Genomic DNA, 14,878 nt, shown 5'->3' on the forward strand with positions numbered 1-14,878 from the left:
GGATACTCCTATAAAGGACATATGAAGTAAGAACGACAATGAGGAAGACAGAAGAAGAGCGTTGTGGGATAACTGAGAACACATCAAAGCGGTTGAGTTGTAATTTGTAGGATGAGTGAGAAAGCCTGCATTCAATATATATATTTTAGTAATAAAAATGAGCACTTGGTTTTTCACTGCCTCACACCTCAAGTATGTGCATGATAGTGCCATTGGCAGGCCGCACAAAGACCGGCCTGTTATCATTGACATCTATGACAGTGATCTGAAGACTGGCGGTTCCCCAGAGTGGCGTTCTGCCATGATCGGTTGCCACCACAGTCAGATTAAACCTCTCAAAACTCTGCAGTAACCGCAGGGAGCGAATCAGCCCAGTGTCAGGATCCAGAGAAAACGCATCTGTAAAAGAGAGAGGAAGAGACATCAGCAACATCATCAAACTATGTAGCTGTATTCGAGTGGGTTTATCAAACTGTACATGGAAAGTAAATTGACAATGTCTTTAATTTCCAATTAATTTCCCGATTTTAAATCAAGGTTGTAAACAGGATGGTGAATAGCAATTCAAATTTAAGAAAGTAGATTTAAAGTGCTATGCAATTAAAAGAAATCTGTATTTCTGTATATCTCTGTGTGTGTGTGTGTGTGAGTGTGATTTACCCGCTCCGGGACCCTGTAGAGTGTAGGTAAGTAATGCATTCTCCCCCTCATCGAGGTCAAGGGCCTTCATTGTGATCACTGATGTACCAACCGGCTCATTCTCAAACATACTAGAGGTGTAGACTCTCTCTGAGAAACATGGGCGGAAATCATTTACATCCATCACTGTCAACTGCACCTGAGAGACACACAGAGAGAGACGGAGTTTAGAGATCTGATACAGAGGTGTTAAGGTGGAGTAGCGAAGGCTTTTTTGTTTTTTGTTTTTTTTAGGTCAGCTCACGCAAAACTGTTCACATGAAACTGAAACGTTCTGTGCAAAAAAATGCAAACATGTACAAGATATTTATCACTGGTTGGGAACACGGCAAACCAACAATTAAATTTAAAACACATCATGACGATGCAGACTGCCCATCTGGACTCATCAAAGCTGATTTGTATTTGCATTTTTACTCACATCTGGAATTTATGAATATTATGCCAAGTTGGCATTTAAAATTGCATCAGCTGATTGCATTTAAATTTTCAGCTTGTTTTGCTTCTACAACTTCCCACTTCCTCATAACAACACAGTGTGAATAGAGGAAGTGCAAGCTGAACATTTGGCCTCACAAACACTTCATCTCTTGTGAAACCTCATTTGCAAAGCTGATGCTCTCTTCATATCCTCCTTAAACAGGAACTGGAAGTGAAGATGGCTCCGCCTTGAATGCGTCACCGTCTCTTGCTCAAATCATTTTATCCATGTTTGGTTTTCTTCCTGTGGTCAACTGGTCCTTATTTTGCAGAACAGGTTGTTTGAACATTGATTTCAAAGTGAGATAAAATGATGACACACGTTCATCTGCTTGTGTCTGAACGAGCCGGAGCATGACAAGAATATTTTTTGTATGAGAAGAAAACAAAAATAACGACTTTATTCAACAATTTGTCTCCTCTGTCTCAACTCATCACCATAGTGCCATTTTGGAGAATATCTGCTGAATGCAAACTGCGTACACTCTTCTGTGTCCACCGTGACACAAGGATGTGCTGTTTTCTTTCAAATCAAAGCGTAAATACATGTAGAAAATGCATCCTCATATCGCGGCTGACACAGAACAGTGTACGCAGTTTGCAGAATTATTTTTGTTTTCTTCTGGTACAAAAAAATATTGTTGTTGCTTCATAACGTTACGGTTGAAACACTGATGGCAGATGCATAACGTTACGGTTGAAACACTGATGGCAGATGGATTATTCTGACGATGTCTTTTATACTTTTCTGGACCTTGACAGTGTAACTTACTTGGCAATCAGTGGAACCGCCACACGCCTCCCGGTTTTCATCCAAAATATCTTAAATTGTGTTCCAAAGACGAACAGAGATTTTAATTAATGACAAAATTTTCATTTTGGGGTGGAGTATCCCTTTAAGTTGGCTTGTAAAAGCCAACTTACTGAAATCCGATGAAAACTTCTTCTTCTTCTGAGACCAAATTTTAAATAGTATCTCCTCCTAAACTTTTGAAGCTACAACTGCCAAGCTCAGGTCAGACCTTCAGACTGGTCTGACTCGGGTCGCTATATCTTTTCTAACTGATCCATCCGGCTTACAGTTTTCATAAACCAGACTATCAAAACCACTTAAAATCTGACTTTCATTGAGGGGGTGAAATTTTTTTATACAATAAGACTTATGGTGTATTTAAGCTGTCTACTGCACAGCAAAGCTTAACAACTTCCTACTGAAAATATAGCTAAAACCAGCCTAAGCTGATTGGCTGCTTTGGCTGGTTTAACAAGCTGGTTTTAAAGTGGTTTTGGCCACTTTTTTAGCAGGTCAACTGGTTTTAGCTGAATTAGCATATAAACATGCTAACAACATTCTAGTAACTTGCTAAACATGCTAACAACATGCTAATAACTTGCTAATCATGCTAACTACATGCCTGTAACTTGTTAATCATGCTAACAACATGCTCATCACTTGCTAATCATGCTAATGACATGCTAGTCACTTGCTAATCATGCTAACAACATGATAGCGACATGCTAGTCGCTTGCTAATAATTTGAACAACATGCTAGTAAATTACTAATCATGCTAGAAACATGATATAAACATGCTTACAACATGCTAGTAACTTGCTAGATACTTGCTAATAATGCCAGCAAAATGCTAGAGACATTCTAAGTATGCTGGAAACACGCTAGCGACATGCTAGTAACTTGTTAATCATGCTAGCGACATACTAGTCACTTGCTAATCATGTTAGCAACATTCTAGTTTACTATATCTTATATATTTATTAATCGATTTTTTCTGATAGATTGTATGGCCTTCAAAACTTTTAAACTACTTAAAATGAGCTAAAACTGAAAGCCTTTAAAAAAAATTCAAACTTTCTGGCTAGGCTTTTTCAAGCCAACGTAAAGTTTGCCTACAAACGTTACTATCTAGTTATAAAGTGATGTGTTTCAAATTATTTTTTTGAGGTAATAAAATGGTTGAAATTCACACTCAGCTCATCCACACATTGTGTGTACCTGGACGGAGTTTTCTCTGCGGTTGTTGGGGCTGCCTCCGGGGTTGTCCCTGGCATAGGCTGTGAGAGTGTAACGGTCCTTGGTCTCTCTGTCCAGTGCAGACAGGATGTAGATGTCACCCTGATAACACAGGACATCAACATGGCATATAAATGACATTATAAATGGCATTTCTTATTGTCTTATTCTTATTGTCTATAGCTTTCACACCAACACACTCACCGTAGTGGGTGTGATGCCGAACTTGCCCTCTCCATCCACTAGTCCATATTCAATGACAGAGAACAGACCGGAGTCTGCATCTGTCGCACTCACACTTACAATAATGGTGCTGAGTGCAACATCCTCAAAAATGGACTTCTGTAAACACAAACATACAGAAAATCTTTGGTTCAAGTCTCTTACTTTATGCTCACCAAGGCTGAATTTATTAGATTTTTAATATTGTGAAACATTATTACAATTTAACATAACTGTTAAAATATATTTTAAAATTTAATTTATTCCTGTGATGCAAAGCTGAATTTTCAGCATCATAACTCCAGTCTTCAGCGTCATTCAAATAGTTGGCTCTCAAGAAACATTTCTTATTTTTGATCAATGTTGCACTGTTTAGTGGAAAACGTGAAAAGCCTAAAGCAACAATGAAAACATTAACACTGCATTGATATAAACTGATTTTGAAAACTGTGACATTAAAATGCATTATGACACATTAACTAAATAATTATATAAATATTAATTTGTCATGCTTAAAATTCATACTATTTGTCATTAAGATTTTACATTGAATAAGCAAAAAGCAACACAGAAACATTTTCACCAAAGTGTCAAACTTTGACACCACTATATCAGCTTTACACCTCTATTTTCCTCCATCAGAATTAACTTTCTTCCTGAATTTAGAAGGAAAGAAAAGCATTCAACCTGCACAGTATCCTGACGCTCTTTGGTTTGTTCTGATTTACCTGATATAAAGGTTGCTGAAAAACTGGGTTGTTGTCGTTGACATCAACAATGCGCAAATACACAGGAAGTTCAGCAAAGCGAGGAGGCATGCCGTGATCCTGAGCACGCACTGTGAAATTCAACCACTGCACTTGTTCATAATCCACAGTCCGATTGGCCATAATTTTACCTGTGGATAGTGATTTAGAAAGACACACAACATGGAGTTTAGAGATGGAATTAAACCACCCATTTTTCAATAATTTAGGGAAAAACATTAGACCACTGATAGCAATGTTGTAGAAATGAGGATATATATTCATGTGTGTAACCTGTAGAAGGGTCTTCAAGTCTTATGTAGTCTCCACGGGGCAGGTGTAGGAGCTGGTAGATGATCTGTCCATTGGGCCCTTTATCAGGATCCACAGCCGTCACCGACAGCAGTGTGGTACCAGACACAGCGCCCTCCAGAATCCTCTCTGAGAAGTTCGCTACCCCGAAAGGGCGAAAACGAGGAGCGTTGTCATTCACATCCAGCACGTTGATGGTTAATTTGGCTGTGGGGAGAAATAAAAAAACGTAACTAGTTGATTTCCTCAGAAAGAGGAAAGGAAACAAACCCCCAACCGCCCACTGCCCAGGCTGATTTAGTGCTGGTCAAGAAAAACTAAATCATAGGAAGGAAAACCTAACAAACTGGAAGTTGGTTACCGGCATGGTTTTCTAGTCAAACCAGTTAATAAGCCTGGTGTGGATAGTAAGTGCTCCCAGAGCACGTACTGGTCTTTTTAGTAGATGCAATAAAAGAATAAGATTACAATGTGATCTATCTTAAGTTGCATTTGTAGGTAAAGATGAGATTGTTTCTTCAGCGGAACAGATTTGGAGAAAAGCAGAATTTACATCTCTTGCTCACCAGTGGTTCCTCTGCAAGGAATAGGTGCTGTAAGAATGAGAGTTTAAACAGATGCTCTGAACAATAATCCACTAACTAATGTGAGTAATCCACAAGCGTATTTGTAATAAACCTTTTTTTTCGCTTCACAAGACATTAATGAATGTACTGGAGCTGTGTGCACTACTTGTGGATTATTGTGATTATTTTATCAGATGTTTAGACTATCATTCTGACGGCACCCATTCACTCCAGAGGATTCATTGATTAGCAAGTGATGGAATGGTAAACTTCTCCAAATCTGTTCCAATGAAGAAACAAACTCATCTGCATCTTGGATGACTTGAGGGTGAGTAAATTAAATAGATGAACAAATGAAAACAGAAGGGACAGAAAGAAGTAAGTAGAAAGAAAGATCTTTCTTACCGTTGGGTACACTGACGGACATGTCAATAACATCACTGGCATTGTCATGCACTGAAACGATGATCTCAAAAGTGTTAACCAACTCTCGGTTCAAGGGGTTTCGTACAAACACAGCACCTAAGAATAAAGATGGACACAAATATCAACACAAAATGACAGAACATGGTTCCCGGAAGTAAAAATCACATTCATTTTCTCTATAGAAATCTGATTTGTAATAAAAACCTATAGTGTTTAGTTGTTGAATTACAAATGAAGAGCTACATGTGACATCTCAGAGGGCTAAAAGTGCAACTTCTGCAGAGAGACATAATTGGTCACCTGTGTAAAAGTCAATTCCAAACGACTGCTGCAGCCCATCCACTGGATTATTCCAATCATCCTTTGCTTCCACAGAGATAATGTAATACTCCAGGCGGGGTCGTAGATCAGGGTCCTCGGCAGTGAGTGTAGCTACGACCTCTCCTGGCGGTGTTGACTCATTAACGCTGATAGTCTGCACAGGCCGTATGAAACGAGGACGGGAGTCATTGACATCATCCAGAACAACAGTTAACGTCGCCGTTCCTGTGAGAGAGGGTGTGCCTCGGTCAGTTGCTATGACAACTAGACGGTACGAGCTACGCTCCTCTCGGTCCAGTGTAGCATTGCCGACCACAACGGCACCAGAGAGAGCATCAACAATAAAACGGTCCTGAGCGCCGCTGTCTAACCGATACTGTAGCCAACCGTTAGAGCCACCATCAGCATCACTCGCCGACAGCTGCGTGACTACCACACCTGAAGATACACACAATGATACATTGTTAGATTTACAAATTTTTGTATTTTAAATGAAACTTGTTTTATTTAGTATTTCTGATTTCTGTTTTTTCCATGTAATATTTATTTTTATTTCGGCTTTACTTACACAATGTAGATTGTGTGTGTATATATACACACACAATCTACATTGTGTAAGTAAAGCCGAAATATATATATATACACACACACACACACTGAGAAATAATACATTTGTAAATAAAAAAATTCTCAAAAAAATACTTTGCACTCTCTGCAATGGGGACCAGCAAACCAGATTAAAGTAGTTTTTCTACCAGTTCATCTACCTCCATCAGGTTGATACTCTCACCTGTGGGGCTGTTTTCTGGCAGGTGTACAGTGAAACTGGATGGACTGAAGACAGGTGGGTTGTCATTTATGTCGAGGATGGTGATTGTAAGTGGAACAGTGCTGTTTAAACCGCCCACATCCTCCCCAAGCAGAAACAGCTCCACCCACGGCACAGAGAAGGCCTCCCGGTCCAGTAAAGCACCCCCACGCACTGATACCACCCCTAGAGACACAGAGACACGGGGTGGGGAAGAGAACGTGTCATGAGCGGAAGTAGTGCTCGATTACGCGGAACTCTGTGGGTGTATAAAGGTGGGAGGACGGTTATCTTGTATAACTGACACCACAGATATAAAAGTATCAGCATATTTAAAGGAATTAAATTTAAGATCTTTAAATCACTGAAAAAAAAACTACTCATTTAAGACCAACTTTCCAAAAAGCTTAAAGGTTAAATTCATGTGATGTTAAAATACTTTCTTCATTTAATATACAAAGACAACTATAAGTAAACTAAATAGTGCAAACTATATTATAGAGCATCCTGACCAACCTGACATAGCAATACTGCCTTTACAAATGGCTTGAGTTTATATGTTTTTCAACCAATGGCAGAGGGGGAATGTTTGGAAAATATGTTATTATTTTTCCATTTCTGTTTGGTGACCACTGTTGGGAACGTTACTTTAAAAAAGTAATTCGTTATAGTTACTCACTACTTGTTCCAAAAAGTAACTGAGTTAGTAACTGAATTACTCTATAATAAAAGTAACTGGTTACCAGGGAAAGTAACTATTTGCGTTACTGTATATAATAAAAAAGTTGCTAGATGTCAAAGAATTAATTTTTTTTTTTTAGCAATTTTTAGCAAAAGTCAGTTGAAATGAGTAGAGCAGACAGGTGTTCGTACATAACTTTCGATATATATTGCACGTCAGCAGACAGCAAGAGTTTTATCCTGCACTTCAAGTATTATCTTTGTAAGAAAAGTGTTTTTGGCCACTAGCTTTGTAGATGCGTGAGTCACACATTACATGTACACATTACATGCACGTTCTTGCCTTGTCTTGAATTTGAAGTAGTGCTTTTATCTTCACCTTGAAAATGACAACTTTTCATCGGATTGCTCCTGACTCGCCATCTCTGCTGCTGCTGCGAATCTCTGTTTAACTGTCGTAGGTGTGTGTGTGTGGCCTCTGGCGCGTGTGCTGGCATGTGTGTAAAAATACTGGCTCTGACTGGGTAGCATGAAACAAATGACTCTGCCTTAGCCAATCATAAAGTCGTGGCCTAATGGTTAGAGAGTCGGACTCCCAATCGAAAGGTTGTGAGTTCGAGTCCCGGGCTGGCAGGAATTGTGGGTGGGGGGAGTGCATGTACAGTTCTCTCTCCACCTTCAATACCACGACTTAGGTGCCCTTGAGCAAGGCATTGAACCCCCAACTGCTCCCCGGGCGCCGCAGCATAAATGGCTGCCCACTGCTCCGGGTGTATGCTCACAGTGTGTGTGTGTTCTCACTGCTCTGTGTGTGTGTGCATTTCGGATGGGTTAAATGCAGAGCACAAATTCTGAGTATGGGTCACCATACTTGGCTGAATGTCACTTCACTTTCATAATCGCTTATCTCGTTATGAACCCACCTCCTCACTCGCTGTTTGAGCCAGGGGTGCGTTCGGATTACATAGTTTATTAAATCAATGAATAGTAACGCACCGCATTTAACGTCCAGTAATGTTAACGGCGTTGTAACGACGGGAAAAGTAATTCATTAGATTACCCCGTTTCTGAAAAAATAACGTCGTTACCTAACGCCGTTCTTTTAAACGGCGTTATTCCAAACACTGTTGGTGACACAAAACAAAACAAAAGAACAGAACAAAACAAAAAAAAAACAATGGACTCTTCTATAACAGAAAAAAACCTCTGAAAATATCACATCAATGTGAGCGCAGTTGAATTGAATATTAGCCTCTTGATATTATCTCTTGAAGACATCAACATAACATTTTTAAAAACTCTTTGAGGCCTTTAATTTTGGAAACCATGAAAAACAAAACAGACATAATCTATAGCACCTGTGCTTAACTTCAGACCTGTGCGGGAGTCTATGGAGAAGAGGTCCACTCTAGTTCCCAGGAGGCGATACCTCACCACCGCATTCTCCCCAATGTCTTTGTCCTCTGCTAGAACTGGGCCATTTAGAATCAACACAGTGGTGCCTGATGGACAGACAGAAAGACAAAGAGAGAGAGAGAAAGAGAGAGGTTCAGAGACTTGGCTTCAGAGGTTCAGCTTTGATCTGATGTTAAATGAGTCATGACCATCACTTTTCATCCTGTATTTATTTCACCTAAGAGTATGTTATATTAGTCACACCTTTGGCTGCCCAAACAGAGAGTATAATTTAGTTTTTCATGCTTATTTCATGATTATTGATTAATATCAGTCTCCTGAAATCCTAAATCACACCATTTACACCAAGTGAGAAAGTTTCTCTTGAGGTTTTTTCTACACTGAGTTCACCTGGAGGGTTCCTTGCTACTGTTACCTTTGTCTTACTATGTTGGGGTTTAAAAGGCAATTAATGTTAAGAAAATATTATCACTTTGACTGTATTTTCTGCAGAGATGCATATGAAGTTGTTTCATAATTGATGACTTTTGTAAAATTGACAGTTAACAGTTATTGAATGGAATTGGATCAGCACTGAACTAAACTGAGCTGAATAATGACACTAATGTTTTCTGTAGAGCAGCTTTATTGCTCAATCTAATTAGTTTCATAATTGATGAACTGCAACATTGACACTTTTACTGAAATGAATCAACACTGAAGTGAATTGAGCTGAATAATGTTTGTCTTCTGTAGACATGCTTATTCCTTTAAGACTTCTAAGTAAACATGTTGGTTAATATCTCCACATATAAAATAAGTAATAGTGCTCATTTACGTGTTACAGATCTATATTATTTTCTAAATACCAAATAGGTGTTACTGATGTGTAATTGTGAGCGATGATTTGATGTTAACACAAAATGTCAGAAATCTGAAGATTTCAGAAGAAGCCATTTTTGCTATTTTGATTAATACATTTTATTCTGAATTCTGAAAGTTCTGCTTCAAAACCTTTGTCATCACAAAGACAATCAACATAGCTGTCTTATGAATGAGATTAAAAAGCTTTTCTTCTTGGCCCTACATGAGCTTAATTTCTGAGAGTCAGGATGTGGTTAGAGAGAACACTGAGTACCTGTGGGTGAGTTTTCACTGATCTCGCCCCTGTAGCTGGACTGGCTGAAGATGGGCCTGTTGTCATTCACATCCAGCACAGTCACCACCAACAACTCTGAATCCTGAGCAGAGAGAAAATAATCTTATGACACATGATTGTGTCATTCATGCCATCTGTGAAACCTGCATGCGTTGTGTTATTTACCCTGCGTGCGATACGAGGGTTGTCTGGGTTGTCTTTGACGGTGATGGTGAGGCTGTATTCAGCCACTCTCTCTCTGTCCAGCGGCCTGTTCACCTGAACCACACCTGACTGGAGGAAAGAGAACATTAGTCTGTTCACTCTTACATTATTATTTCTGTCTCTTATCAAAAAAAGGGTGGGGGTGAGTCTCTTATTCTCTTCTTCCCTATATCCTTCTGTCTCTTACTGTCTCATTAATGTAGAATGATCCGTCACTGTTGCCGGCGGTGATGCTGTATGTGAGGAGAGCATTGCGGTCGCTGTCAGAGTCTTGTGCCCACACTTGAGTGATGGAGGTGTGGATCGGTGCTCCCTCGCTCACGCTGGTGTTAGCGGGTAAGTTGAGCAGGATGGGGTCGTTATCATTAATGTCCAACACCTGAATGCTTACTACCACCTGACACAGAAAAACAAAACCACAGTATGAACTTTGGGAAATATTTAAGTAATTCAGTACATACTAATTCACACACATATATATATAGTACAAAATATCACAATTAACGTGGCTTGAAACATATTCCCTTCCCCATTATTAAGTGTGTATTTGTGCATGCTTTATAGATTTGAAGCATTTTCTTTCAATGTTTTCAATAGAAAAATGACAGATTTGGGGGGAAATGTAATTGTGTATATATATACTTTTTTTTACTCTGGGTTTGCTGTGTTTGTTTGTAGGGCTGCACAATTTGGCAAAAATGTTTTGTAATTGTATATCAATATGACTAGAAAACAATAATAAAAAGAACAACTATTATTATTATTATAAAATAAAACTATAAAAATAAACATTGTTTAAAATACAAATTTCACTGTAGAATAGAAATTGAGGATCTGAGTAAATTAATATAATTATAATTTTATTTTACAAGTGTAAAATTACAATACTGATATTTATGACTAATTTAACTGCTTAATTTATATATTATAGATTTGAACAACCGCAGTGCGGTGCAGAATGGACAATAATAGGCTAATAGAATTGGGGATTTTTTTTTTGAAGCACCTGGTTTACAGTGCTTTTTTGTATTGAAAAAAAAAAGAAATACTACGACTGCAAAGTAAAATAAAAGATTTGAGTTTGAATTGATTTCTTAATTTTCCAATGTTTAAACCATCTAACTTTTATTTTGGTGTACTACAGGGAGGTCGTAAAGCTTCTCCTTTGTTGACAACAGATGGATTATAAACACGATTACAAGGAAGATAGTCGGAATATATTGCATTCCCAAATGCAACCCAAACTGAGAGCAGTTGCAGAGATGAGTCTTTACCATGAACCGAGCTTCTCCAAGAACAATGTTTTTTTTTTTTTTTTGCACAAGTAACTCTTGTGCAAAATAACCCAATGTGGTCTCGTTTAGAAAAACACAGCTCAAATATCTATTTAAATTTCAGACTTTTCAGTTTCGATTTCAATTTTCAGTTTTATTTAGATCTATTTGTGAAGCTCTATTGACAAGAGATGCTGTTTTAAAAGTATGAAAATTAAACTAAAATAAAAATAAGGAAACATTGTAATAACAAAGATCAATGTAATTCATTTAGCTTAATGTTTAACTTCAAATGCAAACTGTACATAACAAAGAGGTTTGTGGTGTCACAGTGCAATTTAGTATGTCCCAATACTGGTCTATTGTCTTCCCACATACTCAAAAGTATGTACTTTCCCATAATAATTTGGTGCATAGTAGAAGGATATGAACTGAATGTGTGTGGGGGTGCTTACCGTAGCGCTGAGCGCTGGCGTTCCCAGATCTTTGGCAGTAATGGTGATATTGTAAAAGTCGTTAGTTTCTCTGTCCAGCTCCACATCTCTCCTCACTCTTAACTCTCCCTCAACTGATGAAATTACAAACTCATCTGAGAAAGAAAGAGACAGAAAGAAACAGAGACAGAAAGGAACAACTCAATTTTAAAGGCAGACTTAACATGTTAACCCTCTGTGGGACGCCTACATTTACTTCACTATATTACAATCAAATCTAATCCAATCTTGACAAACTATATATCGTTGGAAAGGTCTAAGACTCCCGAATATATATTTTACCAATGTTTTTTGCTAACAATTATGTAGGAAAAGTAATCATTTAATTTATGACAAGAGTGCACCCTCAAAAATCTAAATTATAACTGGAGTTTTGACCTTTGTTAAAAGACTTCTTTGTTGCCTTTTTCTCTATCACATTTTAGAAATCATCAGAAGTTATATATCGACTGAAAACATAAAATCTCAAAATTCATCCTTTAAAACCCATTTTAAAATCAGACATTGCATTACTATGTAAATGGTAAACCAAAATCATGTTACAAAATATTTTCATTCATGAATTATAAAAATTTAAGTTTGGATCGTGCACTACAAAGTCTATGTTCAAAAATGTGAGTGACAGTTAAGGGGTTAAAAACACAGGAAATTGCAATACACATCATTTTTCTGATTGGTTCTGAATCAACTGTCTATCACACACACACACACTTTTCAGGTCCCCTGCGGTGATGCTGTACTCCACTTTTCCATTGGATCCCGAGTCGTCGTCCGTGGCTTTAACGGTGCACACACGTGGGCCCGGCTGACCCTCTGTGATCTCAAGCGGACCTTCGAATGGTCTCGGGAAGATGGGTGCGTTATCGTTCACATCTACTACATTCACCAGGACCTGCGGTAAGGGGAGTGTGTGAGTGTGAAATAAAGGAATCATGAGGACTGCATACACGTGTGTAGCAGATATGAACTCACTGTGATGCTGGAGGTCCGTCTGAACTGAGGTATAGGACACTGATCTGTGGCTGTGACCGTCAGCACATAATGACCATTACTGATCTCATAATCCAGCTCCTTAATGACCACAATCTGACCCTGTGAACACACACAAACCCACAATAAACACGCACAGCAGTGACGCATATGAATCATTCTCAGAAAGTCTTTTGTGAACTATCACGTCTCTTTTGAAAGATTTTTTAAATATACGTTTATCCTGCAAGGATGCATTAAATTGATCAAAAGAGACAATAAAGGCATTCATAATGTTAGAAAAGATTTCTATTTCAAAGAAATGCTGTTCATTTAAACTTTCTTTTCATCAAAGAATCCTGAAAAAATAGATATATCACAGTCTCCATAAAAATGTTAAGCAGTTTTCAACATTGAAAAGAATAAGAAATGTTTCTTGAGAAGCAAGTTTTGCATTCAGTATTTGTCACCATTTAATTTTTTACACTTATATTGGACTTTTCAGGCTCAGTTATAGGAAAACGATATATAATCTGATGTTTACTTGGGTCCTTATGTACAGTGGGTACGGAAAGTATTCAGACCACCTTAAATTGTTCACTCTTTGTTATATTGCAGCCATTTGCTAAAATCATTTAAGTTCATTTTTTCCTCTCATTAATGTACACCCAGCACCCCATATTGACAGAAAAACACAGAATTGTTGACATTTTTGCACATTCATTAAAAAAGAAAAACTGAAATATCACATGGTCCTAAGTATTCAGACCCTTTGCTGTGACACTCATATATATAACTCAGGTGCGGTCCATTTCTTCTGATAATCCTTGTGATGGTTCTACACCTTCATTATTAAAATAATAATGCAGTTAATTGTGTGCAAACCTATTTGAGAAAAAATAAAACATCTAACAAACATATCTATATAATGACAATAAACACTTAAGTGTCTCTAAACCAATCCTGGTTTCCTGTTTGTCACTCTCTGACCCCCTCACCGTTATGCTATTGATCTGGAACGTCTGGGCCAGGTTGCCATTGGAGATGGAATAACGGATGGTTCCGTTGAGTTCTTCGTCAGGGTCGATGGCAGTAACCGTTGCGATAATGGCTCCTACAGTGTTTGGCCCCTCTCTGAGCTCCGTCACATACTCTTCCTCTGGAAACTCAGGCGCATTGTCATTTTCATCAATGATACGGACCCAAACGATGGTGGACGCCTGTGGAAATGGATAATAAAGAGCAAAACATGGATGACAAAGAGCAAAACATGAAACACACAAAAAACTATTCAGTAATAACTATATATATATATATATATATATATATATATATATATATATATATATATATAAACATGCCCCTTAAAAATAAATGTGGGAAGCGTATCAATGCATTGGAAAAAAAAAAAAAAACTTGCAATATATTATTTAATTTAAATAAATAAATATGTAACTAAAAAATGTGAGCATACTGCCCCTCTATAGCTAGGTAATGTTTATGGTCTTTGGATGAAAGTATTTGCATGTTTTCTTCTGAACACACTATACATCAGTGTGGAGTAACCTTTATCTCATGGTATCATGGTAAACTAGTGTAGCAAGTTTGAATGGTATTTGCATAACCTGATGGTGTGTGTGATGGCAGGTTACTGATGTGTGCATTTCCTCTGGCGTCTGATGCTCTCAAGAAGTATCAAATCCAGACTGATACCAAATCTCCCCTAAAATTCAGTCAAGCAGTTCGCACAAGCGTCGAAACTGAAATTTGGTCAACTATGACAAGAAATTTGAATGGTCGCATGAAGAACATTGTAAATATTGCAAAATTCAGTCATCCAAAGTCTTTGTAAAACTGAACTTTGTCTGCTGTAAAAAAAAAAAAAAAAAAAAAAAAAAAACTTATAGACAGCCTTCCAAAAATATAAATGCAGTCTTATGTTTTTATTTATACCGAGTGACATTATAAACACAACGTGCTCTAAATATATGTATATATATATATATATATATATATATATATATATACACACACATACATTACATACACTAAAGCCAACAATTATAATATTATCTGAGAACAGTGAAAAAAA

The 14,878-nt window shown here is 37.7% G+C and overlaps 1 protein-coding gene across 2 annotated transcripts in view; it reads right to left on the bottom strand.

Annotated features, from left to right (window-relative positions):
- LOC132110440 (cadherin-23-like) overlaps window positions 1-14,878 on the bottom strand; it is a 227,719-nt gene that overhangs the window by 11,118 nt on the left and 201,723 nt on the right. For both annotated transcript variants that reach the window (XM_059517040.1, XM_059517037.1), the window contains 17 exons: window positions 13,785-14,006; window positions 12,790-12,909; window positions 12,529-12,709; window positions 11,779-11,912; window positions 10,237-10,446; window positions 10,011-10,118; window positions 9,825-9,927; window positions 8,668-8,793; window positions 6,593-6,796; window positions 5,782-6,240; window positions 5,461-5,577; window positions 4,472-4,696; window positions 4,160-4,329; window positions 3,414-3,551; window positions 3,192-3,311; window positions 661-838; window positions 188-399 (listed from right to left, as the gene is read on the bottom strand). In XM_059517040.1, coding sequence (XP_059373023.1) covers window positions 188-399; window positions 661-838; window positions 3,192-3,311; window positions 3,414-3,551; window positions 4,160-4,329; window positions 4,472-4,696; window positions 5,461-5,577; window positions 5,782-6,240; window positions 6,593-6,796; window positions 8,668-8,793; window positions 9,825-9,927; window positions 10,011-10,118; window positions 10,237-10,446; window positions 11,779-11,912; window positions 12,529-12,709; window positions 12,790-12,909; window positions 13,785-14,006 — 3,027 coding nt within the window. The remainder of the gene's footprint in view (window positions 1-187; window positions 400-660; window positions 839-3,191; window positions 3,312-3,413; window positions 3,552-4,159; window positions 4,330-4,471; window positions 4,697-5,460; window positions 5,578-5,781; window positions 6,241-6,592; window positions 6,797-8,667; window positions 8,794-9,824; window positions 9,928-10,010; window positions 10,119-10,236; window positions 10,447-11,778; window positions 11,913-12,528; window positions 12,710-12,789; window positions 12,910-13,784; window positions 14,007-14,878) is intronic.

Source organism: Carassius carassius, chromosome 30, assembly GCF_963082965.1.
Source record: "Carassius carassius chromosome 30, fCarCar2.1, whole genome shotgun sequence".
In the NCBI taxonomy this organism is placed as follows: domain Eukaryota; kingdom Metazoa; phylum Chordata; class Actinopteri; order Cypriniformes; family Cyprinidae; genus Carassius; species Carassius carassius.